This window comes from Leptodactylus fuscus, chromosome 4 (assembly GCF_031893055.1).
Source record: "Leptodactylus fuscus isolate aLepFus1 chromosome 4, aLepFus1.hap2, whole genome shotgun sequence".
In the NCBI taxonomy this organism is placed as follows: Eukaryota; Metazoa; Chordata; class Amphibia; order Anura; family Leptodactylidae; genus Leptodactylus; species Leptodactylus fuscus.
The window spans coordinates 78,796,450-78,821,307 of NC_134268.1; the positions used below are offsets into that span (position 1 = coordinate 78,796,450).

The window sequence follows — 24,858 nt, forward strand, 5'->3', positions numbered from 1 at the left end:
AATATTTTTATTTGTGCATAGTTAGGCTAAGGCCCCACGGGCCATATTCGCAGCACTAAAGCGCTGTGGGAAGAACTGCTGCATAATCGCATTGTGGTTCTTTCTGCAGCGCTTTTAAGAGAAAGTTCACAGAGTTTTCCTCCGTAGACTTTCTCTTAACATCATATCTACGGGAAAGCCCCCGGCTGCGTTTTTTTTTCCCACAAAGTGGGCATGGGATTCGCATGAATCCCATCCACTTTGCCAGCACTGTACAACGCCGCGATTTTTCCCGCAGCATCTCCGATGCGGGCAAATCGCGGCGTTTCCGGTACGTGGGGCCCCGGCCTTAATGTCATAAAATTCTAAAAACATTGTCAGAATTGAGTTTTGCTTCCTTTCAACTCCAAAAATATTTTTGAAGTTGCCCTTAACATTGTCCTTATTTGGTGAGGTACTATACAATACTAAATGTGGAGCACTGTATGTGTGCCAGAATTCTTTCACCAGTCTAAATTCATTCCAAGATGCTTCAGAATTACTAAGAGCCTCTGGCCTCCTATTAATTGCATGTAGGTGCCCCTGCACTAAAATCTACACCAGTCAGGAACTGGCCTAGATTAGTTGTATAACTCATGCCAGTTTTCTTGTGGAAGTTATAGTAAATCTGGAGGACAGGGGCGACCCTGGTCCTGTCCACCTTGATTTCTGCTCCAACCACTATCTAAAAAAGTTTCAGTCGGATGCAGAAGATGCGTCATCATGACCCAAAAATGCACCAAGTTGATTTTTGCCCACTTTCTAGGTGTGTCCCGGATAGTAAATCTGGGCTACTGTGGTTCCTCCATATTTTCAGTACCTCTCTTCATTGGCTGAATTTTAGCAAATAAGATCTGTCAGTAACAGCTAGATAGGATGTTCATGGTTAAACAGGGAACTACAATTTCTTGAAAAAAAAAATCCCATTATTTTAATCAGCTAGAGACAATTGTTGTGAATCTCTTGTTGCCATGCTTTTATAATTAATATTAAAAATTAGTTGATTGTAATAGATTTGAAGATTATTATTGTGTTAATCAAAAACCACAGTAAGATACAAATGATATGTTTGTTTCATTATATTGATGATGTTAAACATGATAATTGAATTTACATTTCAAAGGCAATTTTATCATGTAAATATTATATACAGTATCAGTAAAAAGTTTGGACACATCTACAGTAATTCAATATTGGGGTCCCTCGGTTCAAAAATACTTTAATCTAATAACTTCTGTTTTCATTTATGTAACAACATATCCATTTTTCTAAACGCATGAATACAAATCATGACAATAAGCGTCATGTTAAAATTTGCTACATCTTTACTAGAGATGAGCGAACACTAAAATGCCCGAGGTTCGAAATCCGATTCGAACAGCCGCACACTGTTCGACTGTTCGAACGGAATTCGAACCCCATTATAGTCTATGGGGGGAAATGCTCGTTTCAGGGGTTCGCAAAATTCGATAAAATTATATTTACCAAGTCCATGAGTGACGGTTGGGCTGGATTCCCCTTGAAGTCTTCTCCCGGCGCAGCGCCACCGCGGCGTCTTCCGGCTGGAATTCACTCTGCCTAGGCATCGGGGCCTAGGCAGAGCCAACTGCGCATGCGCGGTCGGCTCTGCCCACCCTGACGCCTGAGCAGAGCCGACTGCGCATGCGAGGGCATGCCCGCGCATGCGCAGTCGGCTCTGCCTAGGCCCGATGCCTAGGCATAGTGAATTCCAGCCGGAAGACGCTGCAGGGACGCTGCATGGAGAAGACTTCTAAAGGTAAGAGAAGAACCAGCGTTGATTGGCAGAATGTATAGCATTCTGCCAATCAACGCTGGTTCTGCATTGAACATTAAACTTCGAACAGCTAGTAGTGTTTGATTGAGTATGAGTATTTCGAATACCATAGTATTCGTTCGAACACCAACTCGATCGAACACTACTCACTCATATCTAATCTTTACATGTATAAGGTACATAAATTTCTGAATTTTAAAGTTGACATCTAAAAGCAAAACAAATATTAAAAGTTCAACCAAAAGGCAGTCCGCTCTAAAATACACAATTGTTTCACCAAAGAATAGAACCATTAAAATGCAATTTATTAACAGCCAATGACCTCTTATCTCGTGTGTCTAGAATGGCTTGATCCAAAGAAGTCTGTAGCACTGATCATGTGGCATGGTTTTGTCACGTCCCAAAATCTAGTTGAGTGGTCCTCCAATAATGTTGGTGAGGGGGCGTTGCTGTTATGCACTGCAGCATTGCTGTCTCTAAAAAAAAACAACAACAAAAAACCAAACCCTGATGAAACAGAAACAATAATCAGTGGAAACATATGGGGTTGCTATTTTATACAATGGCAGGATTAGTTTTCGCTCTACCAAAGGGTTTGGAATTTGAAGTATGGGGGGGGGGAGTTAAAAGGTGTTTTGTTAGCTCAACATTATATATGAGCTGTGTTCAGTGGCTATAGTAAGCCTTCTAATGGAAGCGAGTGCTATCTGTTTAACCAGCTCGGTGTTACAAACTGAATGCCAGGAACAGTTCTAAATTGTGTTTCCAAACATGCACACTTACTAAAATGTTACCTAACCAGATCTATCAGAACATAAATGGACAATGCATTGTCTTCTCCCACCATATTCTCATGGCTACTTTGTTACCAGCCTGGTATATGATCATATAACATACAATGCAATGTCATAATGCCTGTTCTAGTTAGTTGTGAACTAATAGGCTTATAATTTATTATTTCATTGTTAATAAATTGCATTTTAACCATTCTTTTCTTTGGTTTCACTCCATATAGTTGACATATAATATGGCCACCACCTTCATCATTCTTTCAATTCTTTCTCCAGTGATGTGTGCAAATTTATTGCTGTCAGTTTTTGTCATATATTCCAAATTGTAAGGTTCATATAAACGGCATGGCTACCACTTTATTGCAGTTTATGTTTACTTACTGCAGTGCTAGAAAACTAGATCCATACTAGCATATCTATTAGCCTAACATTGTTTTTTTTAGTTGATTGACAGACCATTGGGTTTAGCTACAGTATTCCATACCTCAAAAGTTCCAGAACATTGGTGACAAGTAAAACCCTATGACAGCATTGATAAAAAAAAAAAAAAAAAAATCAGTTTGAAAAGTAAATTCCATTAACTTTTATGGTGCTGAAATTCTGCGATCATTAACCACAACTCAGCATTTCTCTGCTTAATCTCATCTACAGTAATTTGTTACCCATTACCAGACCTCCACAGCCATCATTACTATGTGTGTCAGCCTCTTGGAAATTTAGCTTCAATTATTATAGAAAACCATTCGGAAGGAGTGTATTTGTAAAATCCATCGCTTTCAACATAAGAAAGTTTGAAACTTCAAGGAATTCTACTTTTTCTAGTTCTCTAAATGTTCAGATGTGAAGTGATAAGTTAACTGCAGTATCTTATTTGTGTCTGTGTGTAACCAGGCAGTGTAGGAGGGTGAATTATAGCCTTTTATTAGCATGTTATTATATTGTGTTGAATTGGATCCAATTGAACTCCTCGACCAAATTAGAGGTCAGTTAAGTGCTAATGCAATGACTAGGTTCAATGACTTATCCCTTATAGTCATGGACGTACGTGTTGGTACCCTTGAATTTTTATAATTGATTATATACAGTATAAATATATAAACTGTGCGTTTGTGTATAAATGTGTGTGACAACGTGCTAATTGGGCCATTAGCTTAGAAATCCACTTTACAATGCAATTTTGGGTGATCGTCTGATAAATTTACATCATTTTCTTATCTTTTGATTATTTGTAATATGTAGCACACATCGGAGAGAAAATAATGTACATTTATTGCCCAATGTATAATGAATACCATAATTCAATATTGGAGGGAGAATAAGCCCTTTTTATTACCTTCATACAATAATTTGTACGGTATTCACCTCTACAATAACCTCTCTGATAAGTGTATCATACCATAATGTATGTAGAGTTGTAAAACGTTTTGATCAAGTACAAAAAGCAGAAGAACTTTTTCCTTTTGACCAAGCCAACTGTTCTTTCCCTTTTTCCCATAGGTACTTAAGCACTTCTCTGTGGATATATACTTCAAGTAACCTTCAACCCTTAACAACTAAACACTGCCTGGATCAAGACTGGATTTTCTAAGAATACATTTGGGAACAGTTTCTTTCATTGTAATATTTTTATTAAAAGTGAGAAAATGAAGATGGGCAAACATGAAATGTGTCACTATCTTCAGCTAATAGCTATTTTCTTCTGTCTGTCTGGAATAAGCCAAGCTGAACTTTCAATGTCTACATCCAAGCCTTATATTCAGTCTGGAAAATCAAGGACAAAGCGGAGTTGGGTGTGGAACCAGTTCTTTGTCCTTGAGGAATATACTGGTACAGAACCTCTGTATGTTGGCAAAGTAAGTACTATTCATGCATGTACTATCCCATACATTATGTTTTCAAACTTCATAATGTAAACTTACTGTATATTGTACACAAATGCAAATGGAAATGAATACTGAGTATAAGTACTTGGCAAATAAAGATATTTTGGTACCGTACTTTTAAAGGGAATCAGTCTCTAGGCTTTAGGTCACTAACAGCAGCATTTTATTAGGCAACTGGAGTTTAGGGGCCATATCTAGTCATATTGGCATTGTGTACAATACGAACTAGAGGGGAGTCTAGGATTAATTTTCAGTAGCTTCATGTGAATACACATTTTACAGATGAAACCAAGAAAAGTACAAATTTACTAGGTCTTTAACTACATTATGTCTAAACAACCAGTTTGAAATGCAGAACCCCAGCGTCTAAGACAGTCTGGTGATTTGGTGACCCCCAAATCTAGTCACAGATTCTCTTTAAAATCACATCTCCTACTTGGCAGGGCTGCTCTTAGAAGTCATGTCATTTAGTCTAGTTTAAAGGGGTGATTCAGCATGTAAAAATGTATAGAATGTGCTTAAAGGGGTTGACCACTTTCAGACCAAGATTGAGAGACAAATTGTATTGTTTGTGTAATAAAAAGTTGTACAATCCTCCAATATAGTTTCTCTATCAGTTCCTCATGGTTTTCTAGATTTTTGATTAATTTCATTCATTCTTCTTACTTCTAGTGGATAAATATCAGTCCGTGGTCATGTGGTGAATACACAGATGTGCAACTCATAATAGTCTAGACACAATAATCAGATGTTTGCCTAGTAACGATGTGTGCACCTGTGTGTCCACCATATGACCATGGACTTTATATCACATGACCATGGACCATATATCACATGACAATGGACCGTATATCACATGACCATGGACCATATATCACATGACCATGGACTGATATTTATCCACTAGAGGTAAGCAGAATGAATGGCAGCAAGCAGAGATCTAGAAAACTGTGAGGAATAGATATAGAAAGTACATGAGAAAATTGTATAACTTGTTAGTATGCAAACAATAACATTGGTCTCTTAGTATTGGTCTGAAAGTAGACAATCCATTAAGATAGGTCATCAATTTTAGATTAGTGGGAGTTTAACTAGTCAAACTCCTAAAAGTTGTCTGTTTCCAGAAATGGGCAACTCCCAGCATTTTTAATGATGGTATCTGTGCTGATCACATCAAGGGACACCATTGCCGTACCAATAACCGCCACCACTTAAGGTACAGAAACTGAGAAGCACTGTGCCTAGCATATAAACAATGTCAGGAATTACATGCTTCAAGAAACAGCTGGTCTGCTGAGGCCCTGTCTATTGGACCTCAACCAACCTAAAATTGATGGCCTATCTTAAGGATTTTACAATCTGGATAATCCCTGTAAGGCTAAAGCTCCATGTTGTGGAAAAACAGCTTTTTTGTTGCACATTTAGCTGCATTTTTTTGAGACAAAGCCTGGTGTGGATTAAGCAGGAGAGGGAAGTTGAGAGCGTCCAATATATTTACCATTCCCCATTTCCACAATGTGGGGCCTTAGCCTAAAGGTGGAATTGTAATCTTTCTGTATCTTGCTCTTTAATCCTATAGCTAGTGAGATCGTTTAGCCATTGTTGCTGATGCTATTAGTTTGTTCTCTTCATTATTGACATATGCTATTTGTATTGCCTCATATAGCTGAAGCAAGCATACCAATAATGCTTTAACTAAGTGCAATATGTTATCAGTGTAATGATACACTCTCCGAGATCTGTATGCAATTTATATTCAATAAAGCTCTAATAAAGTGGATATTCAAAATAATTAATAGTAAATGAATGATGGACAATATAAAATAGTCGAGGAATTAGACAGGATCTTTATCCACCACAATTTTGCAGGTTCTTAAAGATGGTCACTCATTCAAGTATTGTTGGCTGAGCCTGCCAATTGTGGAAGTTCTGCTTGACCATCTAATGTGTATGGGGGTATCCCGACTGGTCCTGATGGTAGTTATCAGGGAAATAAAGGATAGGGCAGCTGAATTTTAATATTCCTGATATTTTTAACCACAGTATAGCTAAGGCTCCATTCACACGGAGTAATGCACCGCTCATTCTGACATGTAAACATGTGTCAGAGTGAGCACAGTGAAACAGAATCCCATTGACTTCAAAGGGTTCAGTCTTACGTGCACTGCACACTGAACTCAACGGGAGGCTTTTTTTTACCTATTGCTTTCAATGTGATACGCGTGTATGCCTGGTAATCAGCTGTGCACCTGTGTGCTCATCACATGACCATGGACCGTAAATCACATGACCATGGTCAGACTTTTATCTCCTAGAAGTAACAGAATGAATGACAACAAGCAGAGATGTAGAAAACTGTGAGGAATTGATACAGAAAGTATATTGGAAAATTGTATATCTTTTTATTGTACAAACAATAGCATTTGTTTCTCAACATTGGTCTGAAAGTAGCCAACCCCTTTAAGTTATGGTCATATAATCAACAGTGTTCATTTCTGTCAATGTATCATCTCTTACGTATTTGTGAGGCCATTCAAATAAGTCTAGTTTGAATATGAAATATAACTCCTTGTAAACTAGTAATTGTAAGGTATATATACAGTCCTATGAAAAAGTTTGGGCACCCCTATTAATCTTAATCATTTTTAGTTCTAAATATTTTGGTGTTTATAACAGCCATTTCAGTTTGATATATCTAATAACTGATGGACACAGTAATATTTCAGGATTGAAATGAGGTTTATTGTACTAACAGAAAATGTGCAATATGCATTAAACCAAAATTTGACCGGTGCAAAAGTATGGGCACCTCAACAGAAAAGTGACATTAATATTTAGTAGATCCTCCTTTTGCAAAGATAACAGCCTCTAGTCGCTTCCTGTAGCTTTTAATCAGTTCCTGGATCCTGGATAAAGGTATTTTGGACAAACAATTCAAGTTCAGTTAAGTTAGATGGTCGCCGAGCATGGACAGCCCGCTTCAAATCATCCCACAGATGTTCAATGATATTCAGGTCTGGGGACTGGGATGGCCATTCCAGAACATTGTAATTGTTCCTCTGCATGAATGCCTGAGGATTTGGAGCGGTGTTTTGGATCATTGTCTTGCAGAAATATCCATCCCCGGCGTAACTTCAACTTCGTCACTGATTCTTGAACATTATTCTCAAGAATCTGCTGATACTGAGTGGAATCCATGCGACTCTCAACTTTAACAAGATTCCCGATGCCGGCATTGGCCACACAGCCCCAAAGCATGATGGAACCTCCACCAAATTTTACAGTGGGTAGCATGTGTTTTTCTTGGAATGCTGTTTCTTTTTGGACGCCATGCATAACGCCTTTTTTTATAACCAAACAACTCAATTTTTGTTTCCAAAATGAAGCTGCCTTGTCCAAATGTGCTTTTTCATACCTCAGGCAACTCTATTTGTGGCGTACGTGCAGAAACGGCTTCTTTCTCATCACTCTCCCATACAGCTTCTATTTGTGCAAAGTGCGCTGTATAGTTGACCGATGCACAGTGACACCATCTGCAGCAAGATGATGCTGCAGCTCTTTGGAGGTGGTCTGTGGATTGTCCTTGACTGTTCTCACCATTCTTCTTCTCTGCCTTTCTGATATTTTTCTTGGCCTGCCACTTCTGGGCTTAACAAGAACTGTCCCTGTGGTCTTCCATTTCCTTACTATGTTCCTCACAGTGGAAACTGACAGGTTAAATCTCTGAGACAACTTTTTGTATCCTTCCCCTGAACAACTATGTTGAACAATCTTTGTTTTCAGATCATTTGAGAGTTGTTTTGAGTAGCCCATGATGCCACTCTTCAGAGGAGATTCAAATAGGAGATCAACTTGCAATTGGCCACCTTAAATACCTTTTCTTATGATTGGATACATCTGGCTATGAAGTTCAAAGCTCACTGAGGTTACAAAACCAATTTTGTGCTTCAGTAAGTCAGTAAAAAGTAGTTAGGGGAATTCAAATCAATAAAATGATAAGGGTGCCCATACTTTTGCACCGGTCAAATTTTGGTTTAATGCATCTTGCACATTTTCTGTTAGTACAATAAACCTCATTTCAATCCTGAAATATTACTGTGTCCATCAGTTATTAGATATATCAAACTGAAATGGCTGTTGCAAACACCAAAATATTTAGAACAAAAAATGATTAAGATTAATAGGGGTGCCCAAACTTTTTCATAGGACTGTATATATATATATATATATATATATATATATATATATATATATATCCAAAAAGCAGATGGTACACCAAAGAGTATGTGGCGAAAAAAAGTAAAAGAGGTTTATTGCCTCATGCTGTGACGTTTTGGCTCAAATAGCCTGTATCAAGCCATGCTTTTTGGAGTTATATTGAACGGGTCAGTTCCTTTTCCCATTGGTGAGCACCCTATGCTTATACTGGTGTGGTTGTAAATATGTGTATATATAGATAGATTGATTTAAAATATCTATAGACTTCAATTTCAATTTTAAATGACCCATTATTCTTGGGTGATAGATCTAATTATCCAATTTCCCTTTTAGATCGGAGCCCCACGTGACATAAATGTGGCATTTCAGAGCCACAGCAAAGTCACTTTGTGAAAAATAAGAGCAGCTGACATGCTGCCATTCCCAAAATCGGCTCAGTTTTGGAAATTGCAGCATGCCTTTTCTATCTACGGAAACACCAGCAGTTTCCCTATAACGGAAGTAGAAAGTCCCTAGAGGTTTTCTCTGTGGACTTTCTGTGAAATGCACTGCAGGATAGACCACAATGCATTGCAGTTTTTCCAGCAGCATTTTTTTTGCTGCAGCCCACTACATGGGACCTTAGCTTTACTTGGTGTACTGTACCTTGCATTTTCTTCAGCATGTTATAAGAAATATTGTCCGAAAGTCTGATTAAATTGTTCTATGAAAAAAAGACTTGTGATGAGAAACTCAAAAAAATCCTCAATGCATGACACCATGAATTCTTCTAGGTTTAGAGAGATATAATAAAGGTATATATCATATCATGAAGATGAGGAGTTATCAAACTGGTGCATAATAACCAGTAGCCTAGCAACCATAACAAGGCCAAATAACTTATCATATACAAATATATATATATATATATATATATATATATATATATATATATATACATATATATATACAGTATATATCTTATCATATACTCTAAATCAAGGTGAACACAGTGTTGTGGGACCTGAATGCTGGAAAGCCTGCCTGCTAAAGCAGTGGTTACCCGCGGGCAGTATAAAACCATCAGAGAGAAGAGTCCTCTGTGCAGGTCTTTTCTCTTTTCGGCTGAATTTGCGACAGAGTCTTACAGAGACTCCTACATAGATGTGAACGAAGTCTTTTTTCCATAATTCCCTTTGGAAAATACATCCCCTGAGATGAGTATTTCTTATATATAGCTTCTCACTTTGGCATTTATTTTGATAGCTCTCCATTTTGTTATGCGCTGCTATCTGTATTTCCATCATAGTGCCATATATCCTTCTATGTAAACGTATGTTCAGAGCGAGTTATCTCCATAAGGTGATAAGTGATTTTTTTTGTCGTTCTCGTTGTAAATGTAGCAGATTAACATGAGCGACATATATAACATATAACACTAGACTTACAGTATTTCTGTCCATAAAGCTATAGATTCATTCAGATCAATTACATTGTAATATATATAAAATAAATAATTAAATATTTTAGCATATGATTAAATAATGAATATTTAGAGTGCTATAGAGTGCATGGATGATAGACTTTATTTATTTACTAGAGATTAAATAGACTTCATTAATGTGAAGCATAGCATACAAACATAGTTATAAAAAACTCCATCTATTTTACTTAGCTATGACTTGAGATTTCATTGATACTGTCTAGTTACAAAAACATATGTAGGTATGTTAACAAGGTACACATAATAGCTAGTGAAAACTGTATATTGTTATTTACATCTTGTCTAGCATACTGTATAGCTTGTCTAAACATGTCTCCTCACTTCTCATATCTTAATCTGAGCTTGCTTGCTTGCTGAAATGTGTCTACTGACTTTTTTTGTTAGCTGTTTTTTCTGCTCATTGCAAAACTGGGTTGTTTACTGAAACGTTTTTCTACACGATTTCACATATTTGCCAATGTGTCGGTGCTTTAATGCTATTTTCACACATCTTATTTTACGGATTTGTCCTTCTTCAATTGTCCTCTTAGTTGAACATGTCCAGATATCTGTATCACAAGTTACGTTGTTTTTCACATAACAACATAGTTTCATGACAAGTTATCACACAATGACATGCTAACTATTCTATTTGTGTCTGTCTAGGTGTAACCACCCAATGGTGTAGGTGAATTGCAGCCTTTTAAGGCATTCGCTAGCACATTGCAATATTGTGTTGAATTGGGTTCAAGAAAAAGTGGGATCTTTAATAGAGATGAGCGAACAGTGTTCTATCGAACACATGTTCGATCGGATATCAGGGTGTTCGCCATGTTCGAATCGAATCGAACACCACGTGGTAAAGTGCGCCAAAATTCGATTCCCCTCCCACCTTCCCTGGCGCCTTTTTTGCACCAATAACAGCGCAGGGGAGGTGGGACAGGAACTACGACACCGGGGGCATTGAAAAAAATTGGAAAAAGTCATTGGCTGCCGAAATCAGGTGACCTCCATTTTAGACGAATAGTGGATTTCAAATCCGGGTCATATGAGAATGTGAACTTTGTGACTATGAGACAGGGATAGCTGTACAGGCAGGGATAGCTAGGGATAACCTTTATTTAGGGGGGAATGTTATTAAAAATAACTTTTTGGGGCTCTATCGGGTGTGTAATTGTGATTTTTGTGAGATAAACTTTTTCCCATAGGGATGCATTGGCCAGCGCTGATTGGCCGAATTCCGTACTCTGGCCAATCAGTGCTGGCCAATGCATTCTATTAGCTTGATGAAGCAGAGTGTGCACAAGGGTTCAAGCGCACCCTCGGCTCTGATGTAGCAGAGCCGAGGCTGCACAAGGGTTCAAGCGCACCCTCGGCTCTGATGTAGGAGAGCCGAGGGTGCACTTGAACCCTTGTGCACCCTCGGCTCTGCTACATCAGAGCCGAGGGTGCGCTTGAACCCTTGTGCACACTCTGCTTCATCAAGCTAATAGAATGCATTGGCCAGCGCTGATTGGCCAATGTATTCTATTAGCCTGATGAAGTAGAGCTGAATGTGTGTGCTAAGCACACACATTCAGCTCTACTTCATCGGGCTAATAGAATGCATTGGCCAGCGCTGATTGGCCAGAGTACGGAACTCGACCAATCAGCGCTGGCTCTGCTGGAGGAGGCGGAGTCTAAGATCGCTCCACACCAGTCTCCATTCAGGTCCGACCTTAGACTCCGCCTCCTCCGGCAGAGCCAGCGCTGATTGGCCGAAGGCTGGCCAATGCATTCCTATGCGAATGCAGACTTAGCAGTGCTGAGTCAGTTTTGCTCAACTACACATCTGATGCACACTCGGCACTGCTACATCAGATGTAGCAATCTGATGTAGCAGAGCCGAGGGTGCACTAGAACCCCTGTGCAAACTCAGTTCACGCTAATAGAATGCATTGGCCAGCGCTGATTGGCCAATGCATTCTATTAGCCCGATGAAGTAGAGCTGAATGTGTGTGCTAAGCACACACATTCAGCACTGCTTCATCACGCCAATACAATGCATTAGCCAGTGCTGATTGGCCAGAGTACGGAATTCGGCCAATCAGCGCTGGCTCTGCTGGAGGAGGCGGAGTCTAAGGTCGGACCTGAATGGAGACTGGTGTGGAGCGATCTTAGACTCCGCCTCCTCCAGCAGAGCCAGCGCTGATTGGTCGAGTTCCGTACTCTGGCCAATCAGCGCTGGCCAATGCATTCTATTAGCCCGATGAAGTAGAGCTGAATGTGTGTGCTTAGCACACACATTCAGCTCTACTTCATCAGGCTAATAGAATACATTGGCCAATCAGCGCTGGCCAATGCATTCTATTAGCTTGATGAAGCAGAGTGTGCACAAGGGTTCAAGCGCACCCTCGGCTCTGATGTAGCAGAGCTGAGGGTGCACAAGGGTTCAAGTGCACCCTCGGCTCTCCTACATCAGAGCCGAGGGTGCGCTTGAACCCTTGTGCACCCTCAGCTCTGCTACATCAGAGCCGAGGGTGCGCTTGAACCCTTGTGCACACTCTGCTTCATCAAGCTAATAGAATGCATTGGCCAGCGCTGATTGGCCAGAGTACGGAATTCGGCCAATCAGCGCTGGCTCTGCTGGAGGAGGCGGAGTCTAAGATCGCTCCACACCAGTCTCCATTCAGGTCCGACCTTAGACTCCGCCTCCTCCAGCAGAGCCAGCGCTGATTGGCCGAATTCCGTACTCTGGCCAATCAGCACTGGCTAATGCATTGTATTGGCGTGATGAAGCAGTGCTGAATGTGTGTGCTTAGCACACACATTCAGCTCTACTTCATCGGGCTAATAGAATGCATTGGCCAATCAGCGCTGGCCAATGCATTCTATTAGCGTGAACTGAGTTTGCACAGGGGTTCTAGTGCACCCTCGGCTCTGCTACATCAGATTGCTACATCTGATGTAGCAGTGCCGAGTGTGCATCAGATGTGTAGTTGAGCAAAACTGACTCAGCACTGCTAAGTCTGCATTCGCATAGGAATGCATTGGCCAGCCTTCGGCCAATCAGCGCTGGCTCTGCCGGAGGAGGCGGAGTCTAAGGTCGGACCTGAATGGAGACTGGTGTGGAGCGATCTTAGACTCCGCCTCCTCCAGCAGAGCCAGCGCTGATTGGCCGAATTCCGTACTCTGGCCAATCAGCACTGGCTAATGCATTGTATTGGCGTGATGAAGCAGTGCTGAATGAGTGTGCTTAGCACACACATTCAGCTCTACTTCATCGGGCTAATAGAATGCATTGGCCAATCAGCGCTGGCCAATGCATTCTATTAGCGTGAACTGAGTTTGCACAGGGGTTCTAGTGCACCCTCGGCTCTGCTACATCAGATTGCTACATCTGATGTAGCAGTGCCGAGTGTGCATCAGATGTGTAGTTGAGCAAAACTGACTCAGCACTGCTAAGTCTCTGCATTCGCATAGGAATGCATTGGCCAGCCTTCGGCCAATCAGCGCTGGCTCTGCCGGAGGAGGCGGAGTCTAAGGTCGGACCTGAATGGAGACTGGTGTGGAGCTATCTTAGACTCCGCCTCCTCCAGCAGAGCCAGCGCTGATTGGTCGAGTTCCGTACTCTGGCCAATCAGCACTGGCCAATGCATTTCTATGGGGAAAAGTTAGCTTGCGAAAATCGCAAACTGACAGGGATTTCCATGAAATAAAGTGACTTTTATGCCCCCAGACATGCTTCCCCTGCTGTCCCAGTGTCATTCCAGAGGTGTTGGCATCATTTCCTGGGGTGTCATAGTGGACTTGGTGACCCTCCAGACACGAATTTGGGTTTCCCCCTTAACGAGTTTATGTTCCCCATAGACTATAATGGGGTTCGAAACCCATTCGAACACTCGAACAGTGAGCGGCTGTTCGAATCGAATTTCGAACCTCGAACATTTTAGTGTTCGCTCATCTCTAATCTTTAACAAAATTGTAGCTCAGTGGAGTGTGGGCATATCTGTATTTGTTATCCTTCTTTCAGACTTGAAATACTATTATAATATAAAAAAAATATTTTTATATACATCTTCTAGATGCATGAATTTTTAAAATGAAATCAGTAAGTTATATAAAGTGTATTAAACACCTCTGCTTAAAGTTTGCTGCATCTGTAGTTGCATAATATTGTTTGTAGAATAAATTAAGGTTAGGTTCACAACCGCACCTGGATTCTTTTTGGAGTTTCTGTTCCTGAAACTACTTTAAAGAATGATGAGAGAAAAGTCCTGTAAGTAAGACTATTAACTCTGCATTTTGTCGCATCTTTCAGGCGGAAAGCCAGCAGACCCCATTATTGGCTATAGGGTCTACGGGTTTCCGCAGTTATGCGAAGAACAGAAACCCAGGTGCAGGTGTGGACCTGTCATAACTTGTGTCACTTGTGTCTACTTGCCTGTCTTGTACTAAGTGACAGGCGACAACTGGGTGGCAAAACCCTACCTAGATATAGGTGATGACACAGAATACAGACAAGAAAAATAACAACAAAGGGAGCTAGCCAAGGGTCGGTAACACAGTACAGTAAGTCAATCAACACAGTACAAAATCAAAATCTGAGAGAATAGTCAAAGGTAAAGCCAGATGTCAATAATATGAGTAACAGCCAGCAAGCACAAGGAAATAGCAATGCACCAATGTGAATGTGAGCAAACAATAAATAGATAAGGCTAACATTAACTATTAGAGGAGCAGAGGGAAACCAAGGTTGAAGGAGTTTGGTGTGGTGGGAAGTCAATTACCAAGGTAAGGGAATAGGACGGTGTTCAGACAACACAAGAAGAACCATAAGCAAGGAACCAAAACTGAACATGCCTTCTGCACTGCAGCATGAGCACGGATGGTGCAGAAGTTCGAACAGGTGTGGATTTAACAATAGCAGAATTGTATACTTTCTTTACATAGCAGAGTTGTATGCTCTCTTTACTTTAACAGTATTACAGTTAAAAGTAAAAGACTAATAGAAGGGAATTTTCCCACTAACACAAACTAACTTTACAATATAGCTTCTATTGTTTAGATAACAAAGTTGTATGCTTTATTTTCTTGGAGAAGGGGATATTGTCACTCCTTAGGGAGAGACCACCATTTAGGTGTGTGGAGTCTTATTAAGCCATAGATGCTCCACTGTGAAGAGGATCATGGAAAGAATATGCAAATCTTTCTTCAATGATATAAATAGGAAGACAGTACCTCAGTCATGCAGCCCAATATAGGGCTTCCTATTTACATATAGGGCTTCCTAAGACTTCACACAACTAAATGGTGGTCTCTCCCTAAGGAGTGACGATATCCCCTTAACCCTGTCTAGAAGCCTCTCACCTGTGCCAAGTCAGTCTTCTCTGCAGCGGCTGATGAGATCCAATCAGATCGAAACAGCTGTCCTTGGCTGAGAAGACTGGCTTGGTAAAATCCCACATCATTTGCAGCAAAGGCTTCTGGGAAGGTCATGCATGACCCTCTATTGGGCTGCATGACTGAGGCACTGTTTTCTTGGAGAAAACATTCAGTTTGCTACCTCAGCCTTATATCTAAATATGCTGAGTGTTTTGTTCCCTTTGTCTTGTATGCAGCACCCAGATCATATTCCTTATCTACAATCAATTTGTGCATAATTATTCACCAGCTAACTAATAAATTACTCAGAAATGAATATGCTTTAAAATGTAATGCCACTGTGCCTAGCCTCATAGAGGTCAAGGAAGCCGAGATTGGCGCTTCTATTTGTAAGGTCCCCGCCATAGAGAGCTGATTTAAACGTTTCTGAGCATGTCTATAAAATCGAGATTTTATTGTGGTCCTCAGTAAACTCTTTCCCTTGACAAACTATAAAAGAGATGGGTTTTCTAAGTCTTTCTTGACTATTTGGTAATCGGGGAATACTTTATCAGTGATAATAGTGATGACTTTATGTTACAGGCAAGCACAGGGAAGCTGAAGCAGCCATTTATTACTAAAACCCTGCAAACAGGATCCCTGGTTTCCGTGTCTATGGCTTTGTGCTTAATTACATTGAAATTTTAATGTTCAGGCTTGACTTAAGCTTGAATGTAATATTCAGCTACAAATGTAGTGCTATGACTATGTCTACAGTCATTTACGTTGAAATGTTCATATCTATCCACTTGTGCCATTTCGGCTACAGTCTTATACATCGCTAATCATTTTACAGCACACTTTCCATTTAACATATATTAATAGGCATATTGCCTCGGTTACATATAGATCAGTAGAGACTCATATTAAGAGACCAGTATAGTTTAATTTAACATAGTCATCTGCTAACTTTAATGCGGCATACAAATAACTTTTCCAGTCAATCTTGTCATCTCCATTTGCCTCAATATAAACCAATTATTATTTGGTCTAATAGTTTTATTATAGGAGTAGTGTTCTTGCAAATGGCCTCATTACATTCCTAATTAAACAAAGTGAACATTTCTAAGAATACTTTGTCTAATTTGAAGTCCATTTAAAACTTCAAATTGACGAAAAATTCTTACAGTATTACAGTTAAAAGCAAAGGACTAATACAAGGGAATTTTCTCACTAACACAAACTAAATCTACAATTTAGCTTCTATGGTTTTAGTTGTGCTCAGGGACAAAACTTGCTAGGTACCAATTACAAAGAAAGTAGTCATTAGTATTTTTCTTATAATAATGTTCTATTACATAGCTTTGAAACTGTATAGGGACTTGCTTTTTGCAGGACAGGTTGTAGCATTTAATGACATCATTTTGGAGTACATACTGTATATCTTATTATCTTATTAACTCTGTCTAGGAGGAAATTAAGAAAAAAAACTGCCATCTTACAACTGGCAGGAGACCGGGGAAGGCGAGACATACAAAAAAATAAATAAATCATACTCCCTTGTGAGTCATCGAGACGCAATCATATTCATGTTCACTGGCAGAGATGCCAGATGCACTACACATAGATCTTTAGCTGTGTGATGTGTGTTGTGGTTGAAGTGGCCATGTGGCCTCTGCCATTGACATGGGCTTCCATCATGGTTATTATTTGTTATGTATCATCATAGAGAGGCTTCCTTACTGAAGATTGTAAGCGCTCCGTAGCAGGATAACCCGCATCATTACATGGGTTGGTATTATGTATTATTATACACATTTACATTGTACATTGTGAACCTCCCGGTAGTATTTCTAGTCTGTAAGTTCGTTCCGGTATGGAATAGAATTAGGCAGATGGACAGACATGATCCAGGGTTATATCGCCGACTGACAATATTTGGGGTCAGGGAGGAATTACTTTTTTCCCCTGAGACTTGGGGCTTTTATCTCAGGAACTTATTTCTGGATGGTCAAATGGACCATCACAGGAGATCAGACCCCCATCATTTAGTAGGATATAACACAAGCCATTATTATTAATGGCTCCTCTGCTTATTGCTAATAAATGATATATAATTTTAAAAAAAAAATCATACTTGCCTCTCTTCGGCGCCTCTGTATCCTCTGCCGCTTCTCAATGCCACTGTATCCCCTGCTGCTGGTTGTAGCAGACAAACTTGATGGTAGAAGTTAATGTTTTATCATTAGTTTGTTATATATTTATATTAAAGTGTATTTAATTTTCTTATGTATATTGTTCAATTTGTTTTGCTGCCAGTAATAAAACAAGCAGTACATTAAAGGTACAACATAATGGCATAGACACTAGACAGATCTATGTCCCGTAATTGTATTTTCAGGAACACCCATGCTTTATTCTAGTGGATAATCATTTTAATTAACAATCGTTTGACTCTTATCTCTTTGCTTAGTGTGGCCATCCATTCACTTTAGCATATCACTGCCTGGCATTGGACATTCATTTGATACAACAAATGTTCATTTTACATCTTTGTGTATAAATATCCTTCATGATAAAATTACTAGAACATTTAAAGGGGTCATGTAGCTTCCAAAACTATCTGCAAATACATCAATAGCAGTGCTAAATTCTGTTCCCTTGTGCAGACTTTTCTTGTCTTTATTTGACTTGAGACTCCTTGTATCCCTATTATTTATATGCCGTGAACATGTGAAGAAACTACAGTACCCATTTCCTCCCTGCTCTCATTCACTGTGTTTGCTGCTCACAGGAGGGAAGGGGGGGAATGATCTTGAATGAAACATCACAGGACAGACAGATGACTTCATATGTGGGAGTGATTTATTATCTGTGACTTCATTGCAGCAGAGAGTGATGGGGTACACAGTGAGTGATAAATCATAGTAAATGTAGTTTATTCACAGATACAGTGCAGATAAACAATTGTGATACAAGGAGAAAAATAAAGCACTGGTGTGGATATTTTTACAGATCATTTTTGGAAGCTGGATAACCCCTTTAAAGTAATTAGAACACCATATCATGTCATTGTGAGGCCTGGTTCACATCTGTGTTCAGTATTCCATTAGGGAAGTCTGCTTGGGGACCCCCGAATGGAATACCGAAATGCGATGTGTTTCCGCCACGGTTTCTCCTGAAGCGCTTTAGCGCTGCGTATCGTCCCATGGGGCCTTAGACTCAGGTTGCATGCAGTTACAATTTGTTAGTGTGTATTAGACGTTTGAGAAGACATTATTTTTGTCTGAGTACTGTAAATGCTTTCATTTACATATTTTAAAAATATAAAGTTTTGTGAACAAACTTTTGATTTATGTTTTTAAGAAGAAATGCCCATTTCCCTAATGTTTTAATTTTAATGTAACAGATTGCTTGCGGCTTTGCACACTTTTATACTTTAAGACGGAGCTGAACTTCCTACCTTTGTTTGTAAATACTTGAGTCTCGCAGTCCATTAACAAGTAGAATCTTGAACTCTCATGTGGCCAGGCTGAATTTTAACACAAGCAGTTTAGAATTTCAATAGAACTATTTAAAAGTGGAAACTGAACAGATAATTCGACTGTCTTTGATACCAAGAGTGCTAGGGAGGAATCACAAGAAAGTTCACTTCACAGTGTTCATTTTCCTGCTGTGACTTTGTAGCACAAATGCTACATACATTTCTACTCTCACATTGAGAAAAGAAAATAAGAATTAATATGGTGTTGGCATGACTTTGATATGCGGTGTTAGATAATATAGGAAGAACCTGAGTGCACAGCATACATATTCTTGAAAACCTGCATGTAGATGTAATTGTCACAGTTGGTTAAGATTGGTAAAAATTTAGCAATGAGTTTTACTCCTGATCTATAAAAATCAAGTGAAATCCAGTCAACAATAATTCTAGGCCCATGAACCACTGTTCATTGTTGTTGTACTAATATAATCCCAAGCTATTTGTATTCCTTAAAATCCATAATTTGTTTCTATTAAATGCAATAATATATTTCCTATCTATTTCATAATATATATAAAGAATATCACTATGAAATGTAGAAAATATAATGAAAATAGAATATTGTAGAGGCAAGAAATTAAAATACTACTGTGGCACACACAGAAAAAGCCCTAAAACCAAACTAAACTTCCCTTTATTGTGCCACGTTGTGACACCAAGGATAGAAGGGCCTGATATTTTTTATTCCATGCCCTTAGGCCAATTTCTCACCCCCTTACTTGCTAAAAAAAAAAAATCTCCTTCCCACTACTGTGCTGGTCTTGTCCCTTAGGCCCAGTTCACATCTGCGTTCGGTATTCCATTTGGCGACTACGGTTGGGGACCCCCTAAATGGAAGACCGAATGCATTAAAAAGGGGTGATCAATGAATTCACATAGACCCTATTATAGTCTAAGGAGTTGTCTGCACGGTGTCTGCACAAATCATGCGGAGAGAAAAGTGCTGCTTGAAGTACTTTTCTCTCCGCATGATTCATCATTATAGTCTATGGGGTCTGTGTGTTTTCATTGCTCACTGCTTTTTAATGCATTTGGTATTCCAAATGGAATACCGAACACAAATGTGAACTGGGCCTCACTCTGTTCCCTCTTCCTCTGCTCATAGAGTGTGTGAATGCCCTTATTCTCTTATTTTAAAAAAAAACCTGTGTGCACCATTATTACTGTCTACAACCAGTGCAAGCCTGACCCAGTCTATATATTCTTCCTCACTACCTGTGTTTTAACCCTGGCTTGTTTCTAGACCTTGTCTGTTCTGTTCTTCACTGTGTTGCACATATCCAACTTCCACCTGCTCACTTCCACCTGCTGAACCTAATCTACCTGACCTGCTGTCTGTATCTACCTCTTACTTTACAAAAAAAAAAACTGCCAGTCATGACCTGAGCCCATAACTTTCAAGTTTCTTGTATGATACATCCATGATATGCATCTCAAAAAACCTGAGTCATCTGGGTAAGGACTACTGCTAGAAGTAAAGACCTGATGATTCCCTGCAGCAAAGTCAATATGTCTGTATAGGGGTTAAAGAGTGAAAATCAGAGAACCACTTAGCCTAAAGTAAAACCATGTCTATATGTCCATTCAATAGCCTTTCAAAACAATAATATTTTGTCATATTGTATTGTGAGATCTATTAGGATTTTGCTTATTATTGTTATGCTAAATTGAGATTTTGAGATAAATTAAAAAAAAAAAAAAACATGTATAAAGGTGTAAACATAAATTTACGTTGCTTACTATAGTGAAAAAAATCATCTTAAAGTTGACCCATTTGCTATGTTCATGTAAGGTAACACAGAAATCTATGTAATGATTTTTTTGCACCTAGGTAAAAAACAAGATAGCATCCACTGTGTTCAAAAGAAAAAGCAGTTGGCAGTATAGACTGCATAAGGACAAAGCGGCTGAGGAAATCTATGTTGATATTGAAGTGGTTTGAAGTTTGTTAAGTTCTGATAAAATGGTGTTTGATGTTAAAAACATTACAATTCTTAGAACAAAACAATTCCAAGATACCAGTTTATTTATCCCCTACTTTAACTGATTCCCATCCAGAGATGAAAATGTATGTCACAATTGACTGCTAGCTTGCAGCCTTCAACTCTGAGTTTCATTACACTGATCTCATGGGTGCTATCAGTGCATCCACAAATCACGATGGGGCTGTGTTCCGCAACATTTGCAATTGAGTAGGTTTTGAATAGAAAGGTTTCAGTAATGTGCTGTAAATGAATAGATAACAGTACTGTGAACACATAGACATGAACATGGACAAATAAGTAATAATAATTTTTTTAAAATCTGTTGTTTCCATCAAGGGAAAATGGTTAAAGGGAAATCAAGGTATTGCAGAGATTACTGTCCATAGTGGTAAGCAAAAAGGGTAAAAAAAGAGACAGAAATAGTGAAACTGATAGTAGGGTGAAAATGGGGGTATCTTTGTTTTTATACTCCAAAACCAATAGAAAAGAATGTCCTTCTTCGGAAATAAGGAAAACAAATCCTGCTCGTCTGAGCTCTAACATAGATGTTCCTTTCTAGACCAAGTGCCATTCTATTAGGCACTGGACACACAACACTGATAAGTAAATTATCACTCATAGGCAGAGTACAGAGATCCTTTACAGCTCCAGTGCACTTCCAATACTGAGTCCCATACTGGTTGAGCTCCTCAACCCCTGTGAAGGCCCCTTTTAATAAAAAATACTACAGGTTTGTCGACTAACCAGCACCCTGGTCCTAATAACAGAAATGGACTAAGAATCGGGGCTTACCACTACTGACACCATATTCCTAGTATATATAAAACAAACCTAGGGGAAATATATCTTCCCTCTCTGATTTTCCCCATCACTATCTTACAGTATATCTTAATACTATTATATATTGATAAAATGCAACAACATATAAATATTGCATACTATTTCCAGTTTGAGACCGCTGCTGTATTTATGGCTTTGCATGGTTCAATGTTGTAAGAGTCAATGCTACCTATGCTCAAGCAGTGTGTTTAGGCCTCTAGGAAAATATATTTGGAATACGGAGTTTATAAACAAGGAGGTTTTCAGAAAAGCAATTAGGCTATAGCAATGAAGTGTGCAGAATGTATGCAAATAAGACTAGAAGCTTCACTGACAGCATCAACACAGAATGCTTGGATATTCTGCACCACTTTCCTGAACTAAATTAATATTCAGAAATCAATGATATTGATTTGTTTCCTTTTGTGCTTCTTACTATTGCTGTTGTTTGCAGCCATTAGCATTTAATACATATAGAAATGATAAGTGTTGGATGCTTGATTATGAGTCCGTAAACATGAACATAAGGTTTGCATTTGCTAAATATTATACTGATCTCGATAAACCGAAATCTTGTTTGAAATGCAACATTTTGTGCCAAAATTGAACCAAAGTTTTGGTATACAATAGCTGACACATATTAAGCTGACCATTAGGTAGTTTGGACTATAGATAGATGTTTCTGATTTCTACATATTAGTAAATGAAAACCATTGGCTTTTATCATAGGGATAATGCAGCTAAATGAAACTGTTTTTTAGGACATTAGCCATATCTATTACCCAGCGTTTTATACTATAATGAGAACCAAACTGGACCAAGAGCCTTAGTGAAATGGAATAATAATTCTGAATTCATTTTTGTTACATCTCAACATTGTGCTGCTCCCCTGTTATTCCCCCTATAATTTACTGTCACTACATGGGGGTGTCCCTGTACAATGTGACAATACCAGACTGTTTAGGCACATATCCCTCTGACATATTGCATGATAACACTCAGTTGTCAATGTATTCCTGCATTTCTAGGAAAAATATTAGAGAAATCTCAGAAAGCAGAATATGAAGAATAGATGCTCTACATTTGTTATTCTAAAAATGTATTCCAGGGATCCGAGGCAAATGCTTATCATGTGTCTCCAGATATGGAAAAAATTAAGAAATATTCAGTTTTTTATAACTTATTTATATAAAACGCAGGATATCGTAGTTCTTTAATATGTATTATAAATGTATAAATGTTACTTACATTTTTATTGCTCAAATTCTCTAAATAATATAATGATCTGGCCCATTGTGTGAAATGTATCCATTGGGGAACAATACAATGTTTAGTCTTCATTTTTTAGCCCATAGATATATTACACGTAACTGATTCATGGGCTATGCCTTTCCTGATGTAATACATGGGTCTGAGCAGGGAAAAAAGCATGTACACTATCATTCAAAAGTTTAGGGTCACTTAGAAATTTCCTTATTTTTGAAAGAAAGGCACAGTTTTTTTTCCAAATAAAGATAACATTAAATTAATCAGAAATACACTCTATACATTGCTAATGTGGTAAATGACTATTCTAGCGTCAAACATCTGGTTTTTAATGCAATATCTGCATAGGTGTATAGAAGCCCATTTCCAGCAACCATCACTCCAGTGTTCTAATAGTACATTGTGTTTGCTAATTGTGTAAGAAGGGTAATGGAGGTTTAGAAAACTTTGTGCAAGTATGTGAGCACAGCTGAAAACAGTTTTGCTGGTTAGAGAAGCTATAAAACTGACCTTCCTTTGAGCTAGTTGAGAATATAGAGCATTACATTCGTTGGTTTCATTAAACTCTCAAAAAGAGAGAACTTTCATGTGAAACTCGACAGTCTATTCCCGTTCTTCTAAATGAAGGCTATTCTATGCGAGAAATTGCCAAGAAACTGAAGATCTCCAACAACGGTGTGTACTACTCCCTTCAGAGGACAGCACAAACAGGCTCTAAACAGAGTAGAAAGAGAAGTGGGATGCCCCGCTGCACAAGTGAGCAACAAGACAAGTACATTAGAGTCTCTAGTTTCAGAAATCAACACCTCACAGGTCCTCAGCTGGCAGCTTCATTAAATAATCCCCGCAAAACGCCAGTGTCTACAGTGAAGAGGCGACTCCGGGTTGCTGGCCTTCAGGGAAGAGTGGCAAAGAAAAAAGCCATATCTGAGACAGGCTAATAAAAGGAAAAGATTAATATGGGCAAAAGAACACAGACATTAGACAGAGGAAGATTGGAAAAAAGTGTTATGGACAGACAAATTGAAATTTGAGGTGTTTGGAACACACAGAAGAACATTTGTGAGACGCAACAACTGAAAAGATGCTGGAAGAGCCTGACGCCATTTCTCAAACATGATGGAGGTAATTTGATGGTCTGGGGTTGCTTTGGTGCTGGTAAAGTGGGAGATTTGTACAAGGTAAAAGGGATTTTGAATAAGGAAGGCTATCACTCCATTTTGCAACGCCATACCATACCCTGTGGACAGCACTTGGTTGGAGCCAATTTCGTCCTACAACAGGACAATGATCCAAAACACACCTCCAAATTATGCAATAACTATTTAGAGAAGAAGCAGGCAGCTTCTTCTGTAATGCATCTGTAATGGAGTGGCCAGCAGAGTCACTAGATCTCAACCCTATTGAGCTGTTGTGGGAGTAGCTTGACTGTATGGTACGTAAAAAGTGCCCATCAAGCCAATCCAACTTGTGGGAGGGGCTTCTGGAAGCATGGGGTGAAATTTCTTACAATTTACCTCGGCAAATTAACAGAAAAAATGCCAAAGGTCTGCAAGACTTTAATTGCTGCAAATGGAACATTCTTTGACGAAAGCAAAATTTGAAGGGGAAAATTATTATTTCAAATAAAAATCATTATTTCTAACCTTATCAGTGTCTTGACTATATCTTCTATTCATTTTGCAACTCATTTGATAAATAAAAGTGTGAGTTTTCATGGAAAACACAAAATTT

At 39.0% G+C, this 24,858-nt stretch overlaps 1 protein-coding gene across 2 annotated transcripts in view; it reads left to right on the forward strand.

Moving 5' to 3' along the window:
* CDH7 (cadherin 7) overlaps window positions 1–24,858 on the forward strand; it is a 234,339-nt gene that overhangs the window by 35,817 nt on the left and 173,664 nt on the right. For both annotated transcript variants that reach the window (XM_075270715.1, XM_075270714.1), the window contains exon 2: window positions 4,102–4,457. In XM_075270715.1, coding sequence (XP_075126816.1) covers window positions 4,248–4,457 — 210 coding nt within the window. In that variant the 5' untranslated portion in view covers window positions 4,102–4,247. The remainder of the gene's footprint in view (window positions 1–4,101; window positions 4,458–24,858) is intronic.